Source organism: Notamacropus eugenii, chromosome 5, assembly GCF_028372415.1.
Source record: "Notamacropus eugenii isolate mMacEug1 chromosome 5, mMacEug1.pri_v2, whole genome shotgun sequence".
NCBI classification, from domain to species: Eukaryota; Metazoa; Chordata; class Mammalia; order Diprotodontia; family Macropodidae; genus Notamacropus; species Notamacropus eugenii.
The window spans coordinates 51,677,341-51,701,297 of NC_092876.1; the positions used below are offsets into that span (position 1 = coordinate 51,677,341).

A 23,957-nucleotide genomic window follows, 5' to 3' on the forward strand; every position below is an offset into this window, starting at 1 on the left:
CAGGAGGCAGACGTACTGTGGATGTGACTGACATTTGGGGTCAGGTGTGATGTGGTTGACCCTTAGAAATTGATTTCATCTGTTTTTCTCCACGACAGGTTCAATGAGTGTCCTCACCCACACTGGGTGAAGACATAACTGCCCTTAATGTTTCAGAACTATGGGTCCTGTGATTCTCAGCCTCCTCTTAAACGTCTCAGAGGTCTAGTTAAAAATATCACAAATCAGAGAGGCTTTAGACCACAACCTCAAAGGTGCAGACAGTCCTGTTTGCAAATGATGTGGTTTTTTTACTGCCTAATAATATTTTCCAGTATCTTTAGGGTCCTGGGGTCAGGAGGAGATTGATGGTCCTTCAATTTTAGAGATTTTCCTCCTTTCTCTCCCTCTTTGATATCTGATTCTACACCTTGGGGGGACCTTAACCTACTGAGAACCAGGTGGGTACCCTCTGAATATCCACCTGGATGCTGAAACATGCAGCACTTTCTGTGCTCATTTATCTCGGCCTCAGTCACTCACTAGGTCCTACTGTCTGTTCAATGCAGTTAATAGGGGAGGAGGCAACCTTGCATGAACAGAAAGAGCACTGACTTAGGAGTCAGAAGATTTGAGTTCAAAACTCTCCTTTGATCCTTACTACTTGTGTGACCTTGAACAAATCACATAAACTCATTGTACTTCAGCCCCCTCATTTGTAAAAGGACACTTCATTTTAGGAACTTGAAATGGATGGTCTCAGAGGTTCCTCTGACTCCAGATCTAACCCAGTGACCTGGAGAGGGCAGGATTTACAGGGGCAGCTCTCTCTTCCCAGAGCTGGAGCTGCCCAGGGATAATTATGAAGGAGGAAAAGATGATTATTGGTTTTCCCCTTTCCTTTTCTATAGAAATGAGGCACGTGTGCATCAATCAATGAAAATATCAACATGCATTTGTCATGTTGAGGAATTTACATTGCATTGTATGAAGCAGGGAACTACCTTAGATGACCTTTTTTAGGGCCCTTCCAACTCTCATGTCTGATTTTTTCCACCCTTCCTTCTGATACTTGTCTCCTATTTACTCACAGACCCACACCCTATGTTCTATTGACTGACTAATCAGTAGATTGATTCTACATTCTTTTGACTGATTTATCAACAAGTATTTCTGGAGTACCTACTATATAACAGATAATGATCCTAGATCCTGGGGACGCAAATACAAAAATGAGATAGTCCCTTACATTCTAGTCTGAATCCTAGCTGGTTATCAGCTAGTCTTTGCTAAAGTATTGTTGACAAATTATATTCCTTTTTTATAACTTAATATTTTATTTTTCCCAATTACACATAAAAACAATTTTAACATTTTTTCCCCAGAATTATGAGTTCCAAATTCTCTCCCTCCTTCCCCTCCACCCTCATTGAGAAGGCAAGCAGTTCAATATAGGTTGTACATGTATAGTCATGCAAAACATTTCCCTGTAAGTCATTCTGTGAAGGAAAATACAGACCAAAAAAAAAAACCCAATAAAAATAAAAAAAGTAAAGAAGAAGTAGTTTTCATCTGCATTCAGGTTCCATCAGTTTTTTTTCTGGAGATGGAAAGCACCTTTGGATAAGACCTTCACGATTTTCTTGGATCATTGTATTTCCGAGAATAGCTAAGTTATTCACAACTGATCATCATACAATATTATTATTACTATATACAATGTTTTCCTGGTTCTGCTCATTTCACTTTGCATCTGTTTATGTAAGTCTTTCCAGGTTTTCCTGAGAGTATCCTGCTCACCATTTCTTGTAGCACAACAGTATTCCATCACAGTCATATACAACTTATTCAGCCATTCACCAATAATTGATGGATATCCCCTCAATTTCCAATTCTTTGCCACCACTAAAAGAGTTGCTATAAATATTTTTTCTACACAAAGATACTTTTCCTTTTTGCTTTTTATTTCTTTGGTTACAGATCTAGTAGTTGGTAGTTGGTCAAAGGGTATACATGGTTTTGTAGCTCTTTGGGCATAGTTCCAAATTGCTCTCCACAATGGTTGAATCAGTTCACAACTTCACCAACCATGCATTTAGTGCTTTGATTTTCCCACATTCTCTCCAATATTTGTCATTTTCCTTTTCTGTCATATTAGTCAACCTGATAGGTATGTTGTGGTAGTTCAGAGTTGTTTTAATTTACATTTCTCTAATCAAGAGTGATTTAGGTCATTTTTTCATGTGGCTGTAGATTAAAATATATTCCTTTAAGAAATCATGAAAATATAGCTAGATTTTAGAATTCAAAGAGACCTCAAGAGATGAGCTTGTTCAGCTCCCAATCTTCAGGCAGGTAAGGAATCATCCCCATTTTACTAACGAAGTGCTTTAACTCTCTGGGCCTCAGTTTGCTCACTTGTTCTCCTTTTTCCACATCTATGTTATCTAGAGGCAACCAAGTGGCAAAGTGGATAGAGGGCTGGACTTGGAGTCAAGAAGACCTGAATTAAAATTTGAACTCAGACACTTATTAGCTATGTGACTTTGGGCAAGTTTACTTAGCTTTTATTTGTCTCAACTTCCTCATCTATAAAATGTAGATTATGATAGTACCTACTTCCTAGGTTTGGTGCAAGGATCAAATCAGATAATATTTGTATATTTAAAAAATTCCAGCTCTTAGCACCTGGCACATAGCAGGTGCCATAAAAATTGCTTATTCTCTCTATAGCCAATGACCCTATGAACTACTTATGGAAATATTTGCCCTTTAAAAGAGAACCTTTTTTTGGAGGGAGGAAAGCAAGGGAATTGGGGTTAAGTTACTTGCCCAAGGTCACACAACTAGTGAGGGTCAAGTGTCTGAGACTGGATTTGAACTGAGGTCCTCCTGACTCCAGGGCTGGTGCTCTTTTCACTTCACTACCTAGCTGTCCCAAAACAGGTCTCTTGAAGAAGGGAATGAAACTGTAATCGAATAAGAGTCAGGAGGGGTGATTTTTTTGTGGGGCAGAAGATCCAGAGCATGCCAACTCAGCTTTTTTCCGAAAGCTAGTTCTGCCTTTAAGGATGATTTCCTTCTCTATCCACTTTCCCAATGGCCTATTTATAAATAGGAGAAGTGAAGGTTCTGCAGCCTGCTTTGTGTACAGTCATCTTTGTCCAGGAAGGGAAGAGTTAGGTAGACCAGATGTCTCAGAGTTGGGCAATTTCCTATACTCTTGGGTTGTTAATAACAAAGAGAATAATATTGATGTTGGAACACAGGATTTAGGAACATATAATTAGAACTAGAAAAGATCCTCGAGTACATCTAGTCCATACCTCTCAGTTTGCAGAACCCAGTTTCTCTGACCATAAATTGTCTTCTTTCTACTGCACCATGAGACAGGAGGAGGCAGGTGTCAAAGGACAGATCCGTAGAATGGGAAGGAGGGGAGAAACTGACTCTATGTATTATTTCTATGGTCCTTCCCAGGCTAAATCCTATGACCCTGTGATGATTTACCATGGGGAGGTCAGATCATTCCAACAAAAGAATTTTGATCTGAGGCTGCATTACCCTCCAGCTAAAAGCAGTTAACACTCCCAGGGATGGGTTGGAAAGTCTGTCAATCTCTCTGATGCTCTAAGTACATTACTGCAGTGAAGAGAGGACAGAAAGAGGTTGGATTTCATGACCTCTCAGAATGCTTCTAGCTTGAAGTCTATGAGTTGATGAGCCTTTGACTTGGAATTCAGAAGACCTTGGTTCAAATGCTGGTTGTGTCACACTGGACAAAGCATTTAACCTCTCTGTGCCTCAGTTTATTCATGTATGAAATGACAGTAATAACATTTGTAATACTTGCCCCACAAAGCCATTGTGAGTGGAGAATTAAATGGAGTAATGCATGGTAGAGCATTTTGCAATTTTTAAAGCAGTATTTACATATATAAATATAAAATAAAAATGTAAAAACCAAGCCTGTGATGACACTATTACAGGGGCACTCCTAGGGAAAGCTTCCTCTCTCAATATAGATTGGTCGCTTCGATAGTCTTCAGGAGCTGCTGGGGGTCAGGATTGGTCCAAGGTAGAACTCAATCCCAGCTCTTGTTGACTTCCAGGCCAGCTCTTTATCCACTGGGTCACAGTGTCTCTTAAAGTTCCAGATAAATAGCGGTTAGTTACTATTGCTGTCATCATAAAGACCATGGTCCTAGAAAGCCAAGGACTATCTTTTTTTTCTAGTACAAGTGACAGATGGGTGGGGTTTTCAATATCACAAATACCATAGGACTCAATCCCTCTCCCTCTCTGTCCCTCAACTCTTCAAACATAGCCCTTTGCTTTGGAATCCACCTCATAGCCTAACAGGGGTGGGGAACCTGCAGCCTTAAGGCCACATGTGGCCTTCTAGATCCTTAAGTGTGGCCTTCTAGATAGATACTTAAGTGTGGTCTTTTCATGGAATCCAAATTTTACAGAAAGGATTTGGTTACACTTAGAACATAGAATGTCAGAGCTATGAGGGATCTTAGAACACAGAATGTCACAGCTGGGAGCACCCTTAAAATAGAGAATGTCAAAACTAGAAGGGGCCTTAGAATATAGAACATCAGGGTTGGGAGGGACCTTAGAACATTCAATTCATTTAAGCAAACACACAGTAAGCCCCATCTTTTGGAAAGAGAGAGTGCAAAGTGTTGGACATACAATGGCAAGAACCAAACAATCTTCTACTCTTAATGAACTGACATTCTACTTGGTGGTCACATCAAGGATACAGCCAAGTCTAACACAAGCTAATCTGAGGAGGTCATATCAATAAGCCAAGAAGATCTTAAAGATTTGGCCCCAGCCCCTAGTTTTACAGATGAAAAGATCAAGTGGTTTGCCCCAAATCAGTGATGGTATATACTTTTGAGATGCCTTGTGATTATGATTTTCTCCATTAAGCTGGAGACCTTGGGGATGGGTATGATTTAAAGACCTCTGATTTTCACCATTTTCCCTTTACCCCTCCCAATGTCCTGTTCCTCTGAAAGTCTCTGAGATTTGGGTGGCTCTTTGACTCAATGCTTCTGGCTTCTAGCATTGTATCTCCACCCCTAGGGACCCTTTACTCCCCCTCCCTACCCCAAGCTCCATTCTATGAAACTTCCAGTATGGGTATTCAACACTCGTGGCAATAAAGTCTAGACAGGCAGGTCTGGTGAATAATATGATCAGTAGTTTTTGTCTGTAGAGACTGAACGGCAGCATGCTTTATTTGTCAGTTTCTATTGCCCCTGAAGAAATAGGGCATATTCTTAGAATCCGAGAATCTCGAATGTCAGGTCTGGGTGGGACCATAGAAAACAGAATGTCAGCACCTAAAAGAGCTCTTAGAAGTGACTTGTGGCATTTCAGTAGAGTTACGTACAAAATAAGTAGTGCATCCGGGGATTTAAACCAGGTCTTCTAATTCCATTCCGCTGAGAGGACAGTATAGCATAATGGGTAGGACACTGGCCTTGGGTTTAAATCCTGCACCAAATACGGCTAGCTATATGGTTTTGAATCAAGCCATTTAAACTCACTGGACTTTAGTTTCCTCACATGTTAAATTCAGGGGGATGAACTAAATGGCCTCGAAAGCCCTTTACGGCACTAAATCTAGGATCTCATGAATGAAAAAGAGGGTGAGGCATTTTTTCTTGTATAAACTCCTTCAACAGAGATCTCTTCTCCTGTTGCTTTACTTCTGAAGAAATCCTAAGGGCATCCTTCGCCAGAGACTGAGAGTCTTAGACAATGCCCTGTTCAGAGTCAGAAAGTTTTGTCTGTGAGAAGAAAATATTAAGTTCCTGAAATACTATATGCTTCCTTCCTCACAAGAGATGAGCCCAATGTCCAGATGGGAAAATAGGGACTGGGAAAAGGTGATCTCGGCTGGGGCTATGGCTACCTTGGTATAAATCTAGTATTAAGGGACTCCTTATCTATGACCTGCCAAGAGGGCCTGTAATTTCCATATTGCTTGCTCCTTGGGGCTAAGGAATTATCTTCCTGGAAGGAATTTCCCACTAAACCATCAAGAAAGGTCAAGTTTTTAGATTTACCTAGAAAAATGGAGACCAGGGTCTTTAGGGCATAGATCCTGGGCCGAATCAGGTGAGATGAAGGAGGGAACTTGGATACTGATGAGGAGGGGGTCCGGGTGGGTGTTGAGGAGTCAGGGTAAGGGCATGGGTGCTTCTGAACTTTTTCCTTGAAGATAAATTTAGGATCATAGGTTCTAACATCCTATGTTCTAAGGGCCCTTCCAACTCTGACAGTCTAAGCTTCCTCAGTCTCCCTCTCTGGCCTTTTAGAGAACTTGTCTTCTACGTTTCAACACCCCCAGCATGGGAGCTCTCTATTGCTCATTGTTTATCTCTGACTTCTTTGTCAAGACTTTCCCCTTTAGCCTGTTTTCAAGGCCAGCAAAGTTTGTTGTTCAAAGAAAAAGAACTGGGATTGTGGTTGGCAAGGGGCCAGGGAGGATGAGAAAGTGTCAAAAAGCCGGTTTACTATCTTGATGCCAGAGAGTGAGATGACAAGGCTGTCCCGGGCAGCCTTGTTTTCTTTTTCAGTCTCCCTGCCCATCCCCCTCCCCCAATCTCACTGTAATCCAAGGGAGTAAGGGTTCAGATTTGCTTAACCTGGCCTCTCTACTGGGGTCAAAGTCAGAGAGAGATGACTCTGTCCAGCCAGTAATCAGGAGAGCCTTTTCCCATCAGGATCTTTGAACTCTGACAGGAAGTCCTCCCCCCAGCCTTTGTAAAGCTGCCATGTTGGGATGGCTGAGGGTGAGTGAAGAGCTGGAGGATGGGGTGTGTCTGGGCAGGAGTGGCTGTTGCAAGTCCAGTTACCGAAATCAAGGCTTTAAGAAAAAAAAAGAGTACAGTAATACAAGAAATCGCTAAGAGATGGCTTCTGTGAACACATCCTGGCCAACACAAGCCCAGCTGGCAATTCTGCCTAATTTTGAGAGAGACTCTTGGAGGGGATGGTCCAGATCATTGAGTAAAGCAGGCTTCTTGAATGATGTTTTAGTTCTGAATGAGGTTGCTGGGTACAAATCATCCCATTGGGTCAACCCAGAGCTCTGTGCTTACCCCAGTGTGAAGAGAGAGGATGCAGCATTATAGTGAAAGACAGTCAGGGAGACTCTGTTCCTGCCCTAAGGGAGCTTCCAGTCTGGTGAGGGGGGAAGAGAGTCCCTGCTCCCAAGGCACCTCCGATCAGATGAGAGAGACCCAGTCAGGGTCCTAAAGGAGCCCACTACCTGATGGGGGAGATGGTTGCTATTCCCAGCAACCTCTCAGTGGTATGGGGAAGACTCTGCCTGATCTCAGAAAGTACCCACTCTGAAGGAGAAATAGAGCTCTGGTACCCAGAAAGCCCCAATATAATGGGGGAGCCACATCTCTGACCACAGGAATGTCCCAGTTGAACATGGGGACAGAGTTCCTATACCCAGGTAGCCCTCAGTCAAGTGTGGGAGACAGTTCCTGCTCTCTGGGTAACTCTAGTCTAATGGGGAGCCACATTTCCCTCCCTTATGGAGACTCTATTCTGATGTGGGAGACAATTCTTATCTTCAGAGAGCCCTCAGGTATAATTGGGTAACTGCGCTGTACTGTGGATAGATCCCAGGACCTGAAATAAGGAAGACCTGAGTTCAAATCCCACCTCAGACACTTACTAACTGTGTGACCTTGGACAAGTCACTTCACTCTGCTTGCCTCAATTTCCTCAGTTATAAAATGGGGATAACAATGGCACCTACCTCCCAAGATTGCTGTGAGGATCAACTGAGATAATATTTGTAAAGCATTTAGCACAGTGCTTGGCACATAATAGGCACTTGATAAATGATTGTTTTATGTTTTCACAGAGACTTGGGTATTTGGGAATTGGCAGGATTAGGTTCCGGTTCTGAGAGGGGTCCTCAGAGACCATTATTGACAATGTGTATTTCTTCAACACCTGGGCTTTATGGTTAGGAGAATTTAAATTATTTTTAGGAACCTGGTATTCTAGGGTAAGAAACTGATGTCTCCGTATCACCCATGTCTAGAGGGTTTTATTGATTTTCTTTGGGATTCCTATGGTACAGGGAACTTGGAGGGTGTCTTTAAATAGCCAGGCAATTTTTTTTGGCTTTTTAATAATTTTTATTTTTTTTGCTATTCTGAACTTGACAAAGACTAATGAACATGAACATTTCCATGTAAAAAGAATAGAAAAAGGGGGTCATATATGAAGTTGGGCATATCTGTTATATGTAGTTTGGTTTTTAAAAAGAATATAATAAATTCACCATATTAGTTTCAAAGCTGTCCTGCTTGTCTATTTCTCCCTTTGAATTTCCTTCTGTTCTCTTCTGTGCCTGTAAAAAAATGCTTGTCACCCTCTTTTCTTTTTTAATTTAATTTTTAATTTATGGAATAAAACAAGCATTTCAATAACATAGTACAATAAAAAAAGATGCTTGCATATGAAATTCTATGTACAACTTGTTATTTCTTTCGAATACACAACAAAATTACCATGTAAATTTCTTTTATTTCTTCCCTCCCCCTCCCTCCCAGCACTACCATTACACACCAATAGGTATATGTATGTAAAATCATTCTATACATACATCTTTCTATTTATCAGTTCTTTCTCTGGATGCAGATAGCACCTTTCTTCATATGTCCTTTATAGTTAATTTGGCTATATATAATAATGAAAATAACTTATTCATGCAGTCTTTCTTAAAACAATATCGTGTTACTCCATACAACATTCTGTTGGTTTTGCCCATTTTGCTTTTCATAATTTCATGCAAGTCTTTCCATATTTTTCTAAAATCCTTGAGCTCATCATTTTTTACAGTGCAGTGGTATTCCGTCACAATCATATACCATAACTTGTTTAGCCATTCTCCAATTGATGGGCATCCCTGCAGTTTTCAGTTCTTTGCCTCCACAAAGAGAGTGGCTATAAATATTTTAGAACATATAGGTTCTTTTCTTTTCTCCCTAATTATCTTCAGAATAGAAAAAGTAGTGGTATTACTGTATCAAAGATTGTAGGTAGTTTAGTAACTCTTTGGGTATAATTACAGGTTGCTCTCCAAAATGGTTGGACCCAGTTCTCAATTCTACCAACAATGAATTAATAGTGTCCCAATTATTCCACATCCCCTCCAACATTTGTCATTTCCCCCTCCTATCATTTTAACCAATCTGGTAGGTATAAAATGATATCTCAAGGTTGTTTTAAGTTGTATTTCTCCAATCAGTAATGATTTGGACCATTTTTATATGACTATAGTTGTTCTTATTTCTTTGTAAAACTGCCTGTTCACATCCTTTGACCATTTATCAGTTGGGAATGACTTGTTTTCTTACAGATTTGACAAAGTTCTTCATATGGTTTAGATAAGACCTTTATCTTATATACTGTCTATAAACTTTTTTTCCCCAGTTTTCACTTTTCCTTCTGATCTTGGCTATATCTTTTTTCTTTGCATAAAAACTTTTCAATTTAATGTAATCAAAATGATCCATTCTGCACTTAACTTTGTTTTCTATGTCTTGTTTATTCATAAATTTTTTACCTACCCATAAGTCGGGTAACTAATATGTTTCATGTTCTTCTAATTTTTTTTGTAAAATCTCTCTTTATATCTAGGTCATATATCTATTTGAACCTTATTTTGGTAAATGGGGTAAGATATTCTGTCATCCTCATTTCCAGTTTTCCTAACAATTTTTACCAAATAATGAATTCTTATCCCAAAATCTTAAGTCTTTACACTTGTCAAATACAGTCATATTTTTATGTTTTATTTGCTGCTGTAAATTGTATGTCTATTCTCTTCCACTGAACCACCTTTCTCTTTCTTCGCTAGAACCAGACAGTTTGATAATTGCAGCATTTTAGATCTGGTACTGCTAAGTCACCTCCTTTTCTATATTTTTTTCCGTCACTATCACTAGCCCCCTTTTCCCCTCAAGTTCTCCTAAAATAAAAAAAAAGACAACTCCTTTGCAAGAAATATGCAGTCAAGCAAAGCAAATTATATATTGGCATGCCCAAGAATACGTATCTCATTCTGAACCATGAGTCCACTACTTGTCTGTCAGGAGGTGTGTAGCAGACTTCATCGCGACTTCTCTGGTATTATGGTTGGTCTTGGTGCTATGATTAGTCATTGAACTGATTAAGGTGTCTTTCAAAGGTGTGTATTTTTACAATGCTGCTTTTATTATGTAAATGGTTCTCCTGGTTCCGTTCATTTCATTCTGCATCAGTTCATACAGTTCTTCCCAGGTTTTTCTGAAATCAACTCTTTCTTCATTTCTTTTTTTTTTTCCTTTTCCTTTCTACTTTAAAATGTATTTTGTTTCATGAAATATTTCATAATTACATTCATTTTTTAACATTCATTTTTAGGATTTTGAGTTCTAAATTTTCTCTCTCCCTCCCACCTCTCCCTCACCCCTTGAGAAGGCAAGCAATATATCAGTTATATATGTGAAATCATGCAAAGTATGTTTTCATATTAGCCATGTTGCAAAAGAAAACACACAACCCCCCCCCCCCAAATGGAAAAGTATGCCTCAATCTATATTCAAAGCTTATTAGTAGTCTCTCTGGAGGTAGGAAGCATTCTATCATCAGGGGTCCTTTGGAAATGATTTAGATCATTGTTTTGGTCAAAATAGTTAAGTTAATCATCATTCCAGTATCACTGTTACTGTGTACAGGGTTCTCCTGGTTCTGCTCACTTCACTTTGAATTAGTTCACATGAGACTTCCCAGGTTTTTCTGAAAGCATCCTGCTCATCATTTCTTATAGAACAACAATATTCTATTACATTCATATACCACAACTTTTTCAGTCATTCCTCAATTGATGGGCATCCCCTTAATTTCCAATTCTTTGCCACCACATAAAGAGCTGCTATACTTTGTGCATATGAATCCAAAAGTGGGTGCAGTTTAGTGAATTTTTAGGTATAGTTCCAAATGGACCACTGCACAGCTCCCTTGGACTGAGCAATCTTAAGAAGTGTAAATTATTCAGCAGAAACCCCTGGCTGCTTTCTGATTTCCTTTCCCTTAATGACTTCCTCATGTTGGCAAACTGGCTTCCTCTGCCAGAATGGGGCCTGCTTGTGACACCATCAGCTGTGGAGTTGGGACAGAGTTCCTCCTTCCCTCTGTTTTGGAAAATTACTGGGGGCCCCTTTTCATGTCAGCATCAACTCTGTTCTGGGGAGCTTTGGAACCCCAGAGGGAGGATTGTTTGATTCCATGACTGTTGTGTGACTAAGTCTCTTCATTTTTCTGAACTTCAGATTTATCATGTGTCAAATGCAATTTAGAGCTGTCTTCAGGTCTAGATCAGAGAGACTTGCTCCAGATCATATAGCCAGGATACGTCAGGGACAGGACTGAGACAGCCTTTACTGCCACTATGCCATTTTGACAACGCAAATCATACCATACATGGGGAAAGGAGAGAAAAGGAGACTTTTGGAGGCCTGGGTTTCTGACCAGAGTGTAGTGGTTGCTAAAGTTTTCTTCTTCTCTTTCTCTAGGTGTCTCTGCCTTATATCCCACAACCGAAGGGCAAGTGTAGGAACGCAGAGACGGAGTATTATAATGATGAGATCCAGATGTGCTGTAACAGGTGTCCCCCAGGTAATTGACTCACTTTTCCACCCATACTGTGCCCAAACTGGGATTGTTTCCTCAAAGAGCAAGTTGCAAGCTGCCTCCGGGAAGGGCCCATTTGGCTACAGTTGAATGTAGCCCCAGAATTTTTACTTTAATGGGGCATGTTACTATGGAAGAACACAGTTAGAAAAGTCCCGGGTTCTTGCACCCAGTTTTACAGATGGGAAAGCTGAGGCCTCACAGTTTCCTAATATCACAGACCAGAAGGGCCCTTAGAGGTCATCTAATCCAGCTTAATCATTTTATAAATAATAGAACTGAGACTTAGAGGTGAAGTGATTTGCCACATAGCCACTAAGTGGCAAAGGTGGTATTCCAGCTCAGATTTCCTATCTCCCAGGGTCATCCATTTTCTACCATGCTAGCCCATTTCAGTTTGTTCAGTCATTTCAGTCATGTCCAACTCTTCATGACCCCATCTAGGGTTTTCCTTAGAAAAGATACTGGAGAGGTTTTCTATTTCCTCCTCAGAAAACTGAGGTAAACAGGGTAAAGTGACTTGCTCAAGGTCACACAGCTAGCAAGTGTGAGGCTAGATTTGAACTCAGGTTTTCCTTGACTCCAAGCCTGGTGCTCTATCTACTGTACAATCTAGGTGCCCTATGCCAGACCATATAGGATCCTGATATAACAGCATTGCCAGAAGAAGTAGAAAGGGGGTCAGGATTTGGAGGCAGAGGAGCTGGGTAAGAAGTCTGGCTCTGGTACCCTCTGCCTGTGTGAACTTCCTCATGCCTCAGTTTCCTTGCCATTAAAATGAGGACTTGTTGACCTCTAAGGTCTTTCCCAGCTCTAAATCTATGATCTTATGAGGTAGGAACTTTCCAAGACAGCAGATGGACCAAGGCTGAACCACTGACATCACCTCACTTTCCACTCACATTTTTATCCTCAGCTTTGGAGTCCTGGCCTTGCAAGGGAAGGCATACAACAAGGCACTTCCTAGATTCCTAGACCTGGGTCTAGTTGTCTCTAGAATGAAATCCTTTTTGGCCTCCAGCCATGCCTGGAAGGCTGAGAGCCAAGGCCTGGACAGAGAGATGGGCTTGTCTCTGGGACTTGCCACAGTGCCAAGCAAAGGAGCTCAAAGCACAGGGGGACCTTCGAGGCTGCTGCTGCTGACTTTCCCCAGGGTCCAGGTCAGAGCCCCAGGAGGAGCAGTCTCTCAGTTCTGGGTCCATCAGCAGTCCACAGGCTGGAGGACAATCGCTGAAGGAGCACAGCTTGTCCCTTTGGAAGGGTAGAGTGAGAAGGAGCTAGGCCTTTCAGTGATTCACTAAATTATCATCTCTTCACTCACCTTACCTCATTCCTTCACGCACCATATTCACATCCTCACCTCATCCAGCAGTCACCCACTTGCCTCTCTCATATCCTAAAGTCAGCTCACTCACACACTATAAAATCAAGACCCTCGGCGTTACTCACACGCTGAAGTGACCACCCTTGCCCTTACACTCATGGTGAAGTCACCTCACTCATACCCTAAAGTCACCACCCTCAGACTTAACCTAAACTTAAACCTCACCTTTATTCTAAAGTTAACACACTCAACTAAAGTCAATCCACTTGCTCTGAGGCATACCCTAAAGTCACCACACTTTGGTCACCCACAGCCTAAAGTCATCGCCCCAGCCTTCACACATGCATCTTACCACACCCTCAGCTGCAAAGGCCAAGACTGAGCTGTTAGAAAGGGTAGAAGAGACCTGAGAAGAGAAGGAGAATGAGGCAGTCAATTGTTCTCCCAATGAAGGCCCTCTAGCCATCCCTAGCAGGAGCAGAGCCCTGAGAGGTCTGGAAACCTCTGTCCCTGGCCATGACCCTCTCCATGGCCAGACTCTCTTTGATTTGGGGAGGGAGAATGTCTCTGTATAGGCCACCTGATATCTTAGGATCTTAGATTTATAGTTTGAAGGACCTTTGAAGGTCATGTATTCCAACCCCCTCGTTTCACAGAGTCAGGCTTCTAACTTCAGAGTTAGAATTCTCTTGACTACACTGCATCAATTTTTAAGTGAATGACAAAGTCCCTGGCTAAATTCAGCAGAAGGGATGTTTTGTTTCTGTATTTGGGCTAGCATAGTGTCTGGCACATAGTAGGTACTTAATAATAAATACTCAATTCGATCCAACAAGCATGTATTAAGAACCTACTATGTGTCAAGTACTGGACTAGATACTGGGGAGAATGAATTGGAGATACTGGACTGTCCTCTACTGTGGGGGGAAAATGACATGTTCACAGATAAGTAAATAGATAGCTACCGAATCAGCACAAAGTAAGAGTGGAGGGGTAGGGATGGAGAAATGCTAGCAGTGGAAGGAGGGGATCAAACCTTCTGTTGAGATAGCATTGGAGAGGCAGCTAGATGGCACAGTGGATAAAGCACCCGCCCTGGAGTCAGGAGGACTTGAGTTCAAATCCAGCCTCATATGTTTATTAGCTGTGTGACCCTGGGCAAGCCATCTAACCACATTTGCCTCCCTGTCCTTCCTGCCTCCCAAGAAAGGGATAGCATTGGAATTGAACCTTGAAGGGAAAATGGAATTCCAAGAGAGGAGAGTCAGGAGGGAGAACATTCTCAAAAAGCTGAATCTAATTGAGTTCCACTCTACGACCGAGAAAACAGAGGCCCAGAGATGACTGAGGTCTAGGATTCAGAAAGACTGAAACCTCCCCTTTCCCATCCATTGTTATCACCTCCTAATTCCACTTCTTAGAAGTCAAGATTGAAAACTGGCCCTAAATCAGGTCTGAGGAGCATCTCTCGGAATAGTTATCACCCTCAGTCCTTTGCTCCAAAATTGGCCCCTCTCTGACTTTGGAATTTGGTCAGCCGACAGCCATCTTACCCTGAATCAAGGGCACAGAATTCAAAGACCTCCAATTACAGTTTTGTTGTTGTGCCACTTAGTCATGTCCAACTCTTTGTGACCCCATTTGGGGTTTTCTCAGCAAAGACACTGGAGTGGTTTGCCATTTTTCTTCTCCAGTTCTTTTTATAGCTGAAGAAACTGAGGCAAATAGGGGGAAGTGACTTGCCTAGGGTCACACAGCTGGTTGAGGCCAGATACGAGCTCAGGTCTTCCCGAAATTTGGGCTTAGCACTCTATCCACTGCACCACCAAAGTAGTTGCCCTAGGTAAGGCATTAACATTTCCATCTTTCACTGGAGTAAACTGAGAACAGAAGAGGTTAGAGAAATTGCTTACAGCCACAGAGCAAGTTGGTTCTCAAACCCAGGACTCTTTACTGCTGCACAACAGATATGAGAGGATATAAATTCCTTATCAAAGGCCAAGCTGAGATGTTTTGACCATGCTTTTTCTTCTTTAAAATTTTGACTTATGTTTTCAATGAACAATGTACTGGCAATTCTTTCCAGGTCAAAGGGTGCTGCACTCTTGTACTAGGCACTCAAACACCGTGTGCATTGATTGTGAGCATGACACGCATACTGAGGTCTGGAATTGGGTTGAGGAATGCCACAGCTGTCGCAGCTGCTATAATCGAGGTAAGGCATGGAGGGGTCTGCTCCGGGTAGGAGAAGGCTGGGTTCTGGGACTATTCCTGGGACTGCCAGGGAAAACCACCTCCTCCAGTCTGGAGGCCAGGATTGATCTCATCCCTTTTCTCTCCTTTCATCACTAGATTTGGTGGAGATTCAGAATTGCACTAAAAGAGAAAACCGGATCTGTGCCTGTAAGCCTGGATTCTTCTGCATAACAAAGAGTCAGCGCAGCTGCTTGAGATGCTTCAGGTTTACAAAGTGTCCCCCGGGCTTTGGAGTGTCCAAGCCAGGTAGGACGGACTGAGAGATGGGGCTCAGGAACCCCACGTTTGGGCCCACGGCTCACTTAGGGGAGGGTAGAATGTAAATCCCAATTGGCAGGACCTTAGAGACCACTAGGCCAAGCTCTAAATGTTATAGAGAAGGAAACTGAGGCCCTGAGAAGGTAAATGATCTGCCCAAGGTGATGCAAGTAGTCAAGATGAAATCTAGGACTCTTCCATCTTCTAATGTAGTGAATAGAGTTCTGGGCCTGGAGCTGACTCTTACACCTTCCTTCCTTCCTTCCTTCCTTCCTTCCTTCCTTCCTTCCTTCCTTCCTTCCTTCCTTCCCTCCTTCTTTCTTGTCTTCCTGTCTTTCTTTCCTCCTTCCCTTTCTCTTTTCTTCCTCCTTCATTTCTCCCTTCCTTTTCTCCTGTCTTCCTTCTTTCCTCCCTCCTCTCCCTCCTTCCTTTCTTTCTTCCTTTATTTGCTCCTTCCTTCCTCTTTTCCTTCTTTCCTCTTTCTCTCCTTCCCCTCCTTTCTTCCTTCCTTTCCCTCTTTCCTTTCTCCTTCCTTCCCTTCCTTCTTCTCTCTCCTCTCCTCCTTCCTTCCTTTTTTCCTACTTTTCCTCTTTTCTTCCTTCCTTCCTCCTTCCTTCCCTTCCTTCCTCTCTCTTACTGCCATCCTTCCCTAAATCCAGTGCTCTTTTCAAGAAATCCCTGGAAATCTTTTTCTATTCATTCATTCATGCAGCTCATATCACTCATTCCCTCATCCATTCATCTATTTATTGAGCACCTACTGTGTATAAACATGGCATTATGCTGATTACTGAGAATATAAAGACACATAAAACAAAGCAGTCCTTGCCCTCAACTTCTACTCTGAAGTATAATGAGTTAGTACAAAATGAACAAGGACAGCTAGGCAGTGTGGTGGATAGAGTGCCAGTCAGGAAGGCTCCTCTTTGTGAGTTCAAATCACCCTCAGAAACCTACTAGCTGTGTGACCCTGGGAAAATCACTTCACCCTATTTGCCTCAGTTTCCTCATCTATAACATGAGCTAGAGAAGGAAATAGCAAACCACTCCAGTATTTCTGCCAAGAAATGGAGTCACAAAGAGTTGGACACAACTGAACAGCGACAACAACACGAATACAAAGCAAAGACGTCTTTGACTTTTTTATCCTTATGTTACAGGACCCATTCTAAGGGATTCAGGGATTTATTCAGCAAATGCATAGATCACTATGCCCAAAGCAAATGGCCTCTAATGACCAAATCACCCTGGCTTTCTTAGGGCCTGAGTCTGACTCCCAGGGGTTTAAAGGTGGAGGCAGGGGGTGGAGTTTTTACCACCTAAGAAGGTAGAGGCTGGAAGGTGGTTGTGGAGGATGGAGTGGACTTGATTCTTCAGATGCCAGAGAGGGTTAGAAACTCTGACATGCAGTGATATTCTTTCTAGTTCAGACATTCTCTATTCTAAGGCCACTCCTCTCTGACATTCTGTGTTCTAAGACCCTTGAATCTCTGATGTTCCGTGTTCTAAGTTCCTTCCCAGCTCTGACTTCCTGTGTTCCAAGGGCCCTCCCTAAGTCTGACATTCTGTGTCCTAAGAACCTACCAGCTCTGACATTCTGTATTCTAAGGGCCCTCCCAGCTCTGACATTCTGTGGTCCAAGGGCCCTCCCAGCTAACATGCTCTAAGGTCCCTCTCAGTTCTAACATTCCATGCCCAAATGCTCTCTGATTTGCTCTGTCTCTCTGTGCACCATGCTTATATGGATACAAGTGTGGAACTAGATGCCATGCTAAATAATTCATATGTAGGCACCGCTTTGGCTGACTTTACCAAATCCCCTCTTTGTAGCTTTGGGAGATTCCTTATGCCCCACTCTGTCCCCTGGGGCTCCTGTCTCATGATCTTTCCTTGGGACTGGTGATCTGGATAGAGATACAACTCAATATCCAGACCCAATAATTAAAAATCACTGAAATTCTCTCCTGGCTTTTTTTCCCCTGGCTTTCAGGAACCTTGGATTCAAATGTGGAGTGTGCTTCCTGTGCTCCAGGGACCTTTTCAGACACTACATCATCTACAGACTTTTGCAAACCCCACCGAGTGTAAGTAACTAGTTCCTGTGGTTCTGCTGAGCTGGGATGGGGTTCACTGCTAAGTCACATCTTCCCAGGTGTCAGTACAAAAGGTGCCAGGTGCCAGCAAGTACAGGGCAGTAAGTATGTCATAGTTGAAAGAACACTGGAATTGGGATCAGAAAACCTGAATTCAAATACCTCTGGGCCTCAGTTTCTTCAACTGTAAAATGAGATAGATATAAAGTGAGGAGCTCTTGGTTTCCTTCTAACTCCATATCCTCTGAAATACTTGTCAGGTTTGTCTTTCTCTTGAGGGGAAGGAAGGGACAAAGGGGTGACCAGAGCCACTGTGCAGGGATTGGCCAAGTATTAACAATAATTGGCATCATGTAGTACTTTTGAGGATTTATAAATTCAATTTAGCAAACACAACAATATTAGTAATAACAATGCCTTATAATATATTTCAAAATTTGCAAAATGCTTTACAAATATTCTCATTTTACCTTTGCAATAACCCTGTGAAGAAGGTGTTATTATCCTGATTTTGCAGATGAAAAAAGGGAAACTGAGGAAGACAAGTAATTTTCCCAGGTCACCCAGATAGCAAGTTTCTGAGGTGAGATTTGAACTTGGGATTTCCTGACTCCAAGGCTAGTGCTCAATCTGCTATGTGTACAAAGCCACAAAAAGTAAATGTTTTTCTCCCAAGAATTCTGTGACAAGCAATGTTGTCCTTGTATACAGGAGGGAACCGAAGTCCACAAAGATGAAATATGGCCCTTGATTCCAGTGTTAGAGCCAGAATTTGAACACAGATCTCCTGCCTCTGACTTCTCTGCTGATGACTACCGTTAGTGACAGCACTTTAGTGTCCATCAGTCACTCAGTAGGCGTTAATAAAGCTCCTCCCACATGCTCGGCACTGTGTTAGATGCTTGGGATGAAAATGGGGATTAGACTGTCCCTTGCCTCAGGGACCTTGCATTCCATGTTGGGGATAGACCATTCACTGATACATAAGCGTATGCAACAACGTTCATGGGGATTGGGCGGTGAGTTGACATTCACAAGCAGGGGGTAGAAGGAAAGGGGGAATTCACCAAGCCCTTTCATTATAGCTGTCTTTGGAGGTAGAGGGCTTAAGCTATTAATTATAATAAAGGTATTTAATAATGATTAACATAATGATGATAATAATTATACTATGTTATAGTTTTTATATCATGATGATATATTATATATAATTATGATATAATGATAAGTATACTATATTATAATATTATAGGATTATACTATATAATAATATTATAGTTAATCACATAATAAAATATTATATCACATCATACATACTCTTATAATAAAAATATATTATATAATTATGATATACTATTGTATAATTATTTAATATAATAAAGTGGTATAATTATTAATGTTAATTATTATAATTCCTATAAAGGGTGTGAGACTCAGAGGCAAAAAATGACTTGCCCATATCACACAAAGTTATTAAGTGGTAGAATCAATCAATTAGGTAGTTATTATTAAGTACCTACTGTACTTAATACAGATGCTTTGCCAAGTACTGAAATATGAAGACAAAAATGAAATTAGACTTTGCTGTTGAGGCACTTATGTTAGCTATTATTATTCTGAATAATAATAGTGATAATAGTTTAAATTTGCACTATGACTTTTGAGATGTCCTGTATATACAAGGTCATTTTGGGGAGGATTGGAGATGAGACGGTTCTAGTAGCTATAAGGGTCAAGAAAAGCCTCAATTAGAAGGTAACACTTGACCTGAACATTGAAAGAAAGGAGGGCTGGGTGGTAAAGGTAAGAAAGAAGTCCCTTCCAGGCAAAGCCCAGAGATGGAAGGTGGAATGTCATGGGTGAGAAATAGGGTGAAGGTGACTTAGGCTGGAGGCTAGGGAAGGTTCTAAAAGACAAACAAAAAAGTTTGCATTTGATTTAAGTATTAATAGTGTGTCTTTGGAATTTCTTAAGCAGAAGAACAGGTCGGTCCTGTGTTTTAGGACTACCTACATGGGCAGAATCAAAGAGAGTAGAGACTGGAAGCTAGGAGACCAGTTAGGTGGCTGTTACACTAGTCCATGCCAAAGATGATAAAGATGACTAGAGTTGCCTTGGTGTCCTGCCTGGTTCAAATGTTCTCTTTCCTCTACTATTAGATCTTTATAACCCAGTCGTAGACTAAACGTTGAAGAGTCTCCCACCCCCCTAAATCTCTGCCATTAGCCTCTGGCATTCCCACCCCCAACTTCTTTGGATCAAGATTTTGAGAACCCTTATTAAAAATGGGGTATCAGGATTATTAATTTCTTATCATGGATTTGTCAGATTGACCTTAATAGTGGGCAAGACTTTGAAGGACCAGGACACAGGACACAGCAGTTTTGATGGGTGGGGATGGAGGGATGTGTAGATAATGTGGAAATTCAGGTTTGGCCAGATATCATAGGGAGATATCATATCATAACACCAGGAAATTTGAGAGTGGGATAGGGAAGTGGAATTGAAGGAGGAATGGAAAAGTTTGCCAACCTCACAGTTTTGCTGAGGGCCAATTGCCTCTGGAGCTCCTCTGAAGTGATCTGGGATGTTGAGGACATTCCCAGCCTAGAGGGAGGACTCCTTCATTCCAAGGTCAGCTCATCTTTGCTCTCTCATGAACCTAAGCCTCCTTCTCCTCCAGGTGTCTCTCTGTGGCTGTTCCTGGTAATGCCACCTCAGACGCTATCTGCAATGATATGGTCTCTGCTCCTACAAAGGCAGGTCCGCCCCTCTCCAAGCATCAGCCTGAGTTCATGAATCCCAAAGATACCATGTGGAGCTCTCAGCCAAATGTCACTCTAGGCACCTCTCCCCAACCCCAGCCACAACCCACCATCCGTCTGGTCTTTTCCCATGGCTCTCTTCTTCCACTTGGTAAGTAATGGAAATAAGCACCACTAACTGATGCGTCATGGCATTTCAGGATTGTGTGTGTGAACCTGGGGTGCCAAGGAATGGGGAAACCAAATGGCCTGGGCTTCCTTTCTGCTTTTCTTTTCCTCCTTGCTAGTTTTCAATGAGAATTGCCAATAACCATATCTGAAAGAAGGAATATGGCTAGTCTTTGTACAGGTGTGTAGTTATATTTTTATGGAGATCAGAACAGAAACAAGGGTGGGGCACCATTTTGGTGGTCTAAGAGTACCTACATCCATTCTGAGTCTTTCAACTTCATAAAAGCACCAAAGCTAAGCACATAGTTAGCAAGAATAATTAGTTAAATAATTACTTTAAATTAACTAAAATAACTAAAATGACATGCATGTACATATAGATAAACGTGAATATACATATACTTATATAAGTACAGTCTGCCTCAGTATCATACATATACACACATATTATATATATGTTTGTATACATGAATATCCATATATCCATACATATGAGTAAAATCTGCCTCAATATCATATACAACTATGTATGTATGTATACATGCACATATAGATGTGTGCATACACATGTGTGCTTGGCCTCTTGTAGCCAGGGAAAATATGTGCATGCACATGTAACATGTTACATGTGTATGTGCTTATATTATATAACATGCAGATAAACACATAACATACTAGAAAAATGTATACAAGTGTGCATAGTGTATTATATATACTATACATATATGTATATGTATGATACACACAATATACATTTTACTATATATATGTATGTGTGTATGTATTCTGTTTCAGAGAAAAAGTTTCATTCAATCATTCATTCATTTGATAAACATTTATTAATGTGTATGTGTGTGTGCATGTGTGTGTATATGTGGGGGGGGGAGAGAAATAGAGACAGAGACAAGGGAAAAGAGAGACAAACAGAGAGAGAGAGAGAGAGCGCGCACCTGGTATAGTGGATAGAAAATTGACCTTGGGAGGCTGAAAGACCTCATCCTACCTCAGACATATGATAGCTGTGTGACCCTGAAGAAGTCACCATCTCTCAGGCCCCCAAGCAACTCTCTAAGGTTCTAAGTTGCAGAGAAAGTGCCAATCTCTACTAGTGAAGGGAGTTTTCTCATTTGGGAGTTTCTATGCTAGTGATCTGCTTTCTAAACCTACAGACTATATCCTTCCATCCCCCACCCCCAAATGCTTGTACTGAGTGCATTCTTCTCTCAGGTCTTTCTTTGATGTGTTTTCTCTACTCAGTCCTTCCTTTGATCTCACATCATGGCAGGACAGTAATCCTGGAGTAGAAACCTGAGAAACTAACTACGCTTCAAGTCAATGCAATCTGATTTGGTCTTTGGAAGAAATCCAAAGTGTCAGAGAGACCGGAGTACACATAGGAGAATTGCTACTGAGGGACTGGCTCTGCAGGCTAACGGTGGTTTGCCCCATGCATCACCAGCCAAGTATTTTCTGGCATGCAGGCCAAGGACACTGCCTCATATTCCCTGACAGAATGGCTAGAAGGCTGGAATGTGGTCAGACAACCCTCAATATCCCTCCAGCTCTTGGTTTGCCCAACTCGGAAAGGGTAATGTTAATCTTATGTATGGGGGAAGATCTGCCCTTTCGTGAATTTATCAGTTTCTTATCTCCTTAGGGTGGATTTTGGGCCTAATGGTCGTCATCCTGCTACTAATTGGTCTGATTTTCCACTTCACATTGTCTCAGAGAAAAAGTAAGTTTTGTTCAGTCAATCATTCATTCATTTGATAAACATTTATTAGGCACCTGCCCTGCAAGGCGCTGGGGAAATACAAACTTTAGTTAGGACAGGGTCTCTTCCTTCAGTGAACTTTATGGTCAAGAACGAAGGTTAGACACAACTCACAAAATAACTCTCACACACAGTGTTACAATGTATCAGAGAAATCCAAGACAAAGGGCTGTATGCCATGTAAGAAGGAAAGCTAACAATCTGGGGAAAGTGTAGATGGGGTGAAGACAGTGTTAGGGAAGGTTTCTTTAAGGAGAAGCATTTAAAGAGAGGTGGGAATTTAAGGGAAGAAGGGGAAGGAAGATGTAAGGCAAGGGGAGCAAAAGCATGAAGATGGGAATCCATAGGACATATTCTGAGACAGAATGAGGCATGGAAGGGAAAAAACAGAGAGAGTAGATAACCCTGGCTGGAAGGTGAAGCAGCTAGAGTTAAGTCAGGAAATGTTGGAGGGAGCCAGATTGTGGAAGCCCTTGAATACCACATAAAGGAATTTAACAGGAATAGGGAGCCACTGAAGATTTTTGAGCACAGGAGTGGATTGGTTAGATCCATTCATTAAGAAAAATTATCCAGGAATATATATGAATGGTGGATTCATTCATCTAGCAAATATTTTTGGAGCACCTCCCATGTGGAGGGTTCTAAGTTATATAGGACATGGTCCATGACCTCAAGGAGATTACAGTCTTGTAGGGAAGACATTAACACAAGTAAGTATGAAACAAAACATTGCTAAATGCTATAGGAATGGTACTGTGGGAGTTCACAAGAGGGAAACATTGTACCTAGCTGGAAAAGTAGAAGAGGCTTCATGAAAAGGTAACATTTCAGCCTGACCTTGAAGTATGGATATAATTTAGACATGGAAAGACAGTACTGCAGGTGGAAGGAACTATCTGAGCAAAAACTTGGAGATGGGAATGTGCAGGATATTATTTGAAAGACAGAGAAATTGCTTTGATTTTAATAGCAAATGGGGGATAATGGACAAAAAGGCTGGAGTGGTAGGCCAAAGCCAAGACTCTAGATGGGTATTCACTTCTTACCCAGAGATTTACCAACCATTCCTATTGTCCCCTTCCTGGCAACTTCCCTCTTGGGAAAGAAAGTGGTTGAAATGTTTTCTTTTCTTTCTTTTTTTTTTTTTTTGTAGAGAAACTCTTGTCCTGCATCAAAGAGGAAACCAAAGTGGTAAGTTTTGCTTCCTGATTGTTTGGTTCAGAGGGAGGCATATGGAAGACTGCCATAGGTGCTTCTGAGTCACTTGTGGAGCAGCATCTGGTACAGGACGTAGGGGATAACAAGCAAGAGATGACTCTCTCCCTGCCCTCAAGAAGCTTATAGTCTAATAGGGAATCACTGTGGTATGGTGGAAGGAATCCAGTCCCTGATTCTTTATCTTGCCCTAGAACAGAGGATGTTAGAGCTGGAAGCGTCCTTAGAACACAGAATGTCAGAGCTGGGAGGGCCTTAGAGACATATCTTCCAGTCCCAACCCTTTCATTCTATAGACAAGAAAATTGAAGCCAAGCATGAAAAAAGTTACTTGTTCAAATTTCAGACTCACTAAATGGAGGCAGGATTGTAAATTAGGTCAGTCTTCT

The 23,957-nt window shown here is 41.6% G+C and overlaps 1 protein-coding gene across 2 annotated transcripts in view; it reads left to right on the forward strand.

Moving 5' to 3' along the window:
* TNFRSF1B (TNF receptor superfamily member 1B) overlaps window positions 1-23,957 on the forward strand; it is a 53,283-nt gene that overhangs the window by 17,408 nt on the left and 11,918 nt on the right. For both annotated transcript variants that reach the window (XM_072608910.1, XM_072608909.1), the window contains exons 2-8: window positions 11,592-11,694; window positions 15,120-15,248; window positions 15,386-15,535; window positions 17,538-17,631; window positions 20,324-20,556; window positions 22,234-22,311; window positions 23,507-23,544. In XM_072608910.1, coding sequence (XP_072465011.1) covers window positions 11,592-11,694; window positions 15,120-15,248; window positions 15,386-15,535; window positions 17,538-17,631; window positions 20,324-20,556; window positions 22,234-22,311; window positions 23,507-23,544 — 825 coding nt within the window. The remainder of the gene's footprint in view (window positions 1-11,591; window positions 11,695-15,119; window positions 15,249-15,385; window positions 15,536-17,537; window positions 17,632-20,323; window positions 20,557-22,233; window positions 22,312-23,506; window positions 23,545-23,957) is intronic.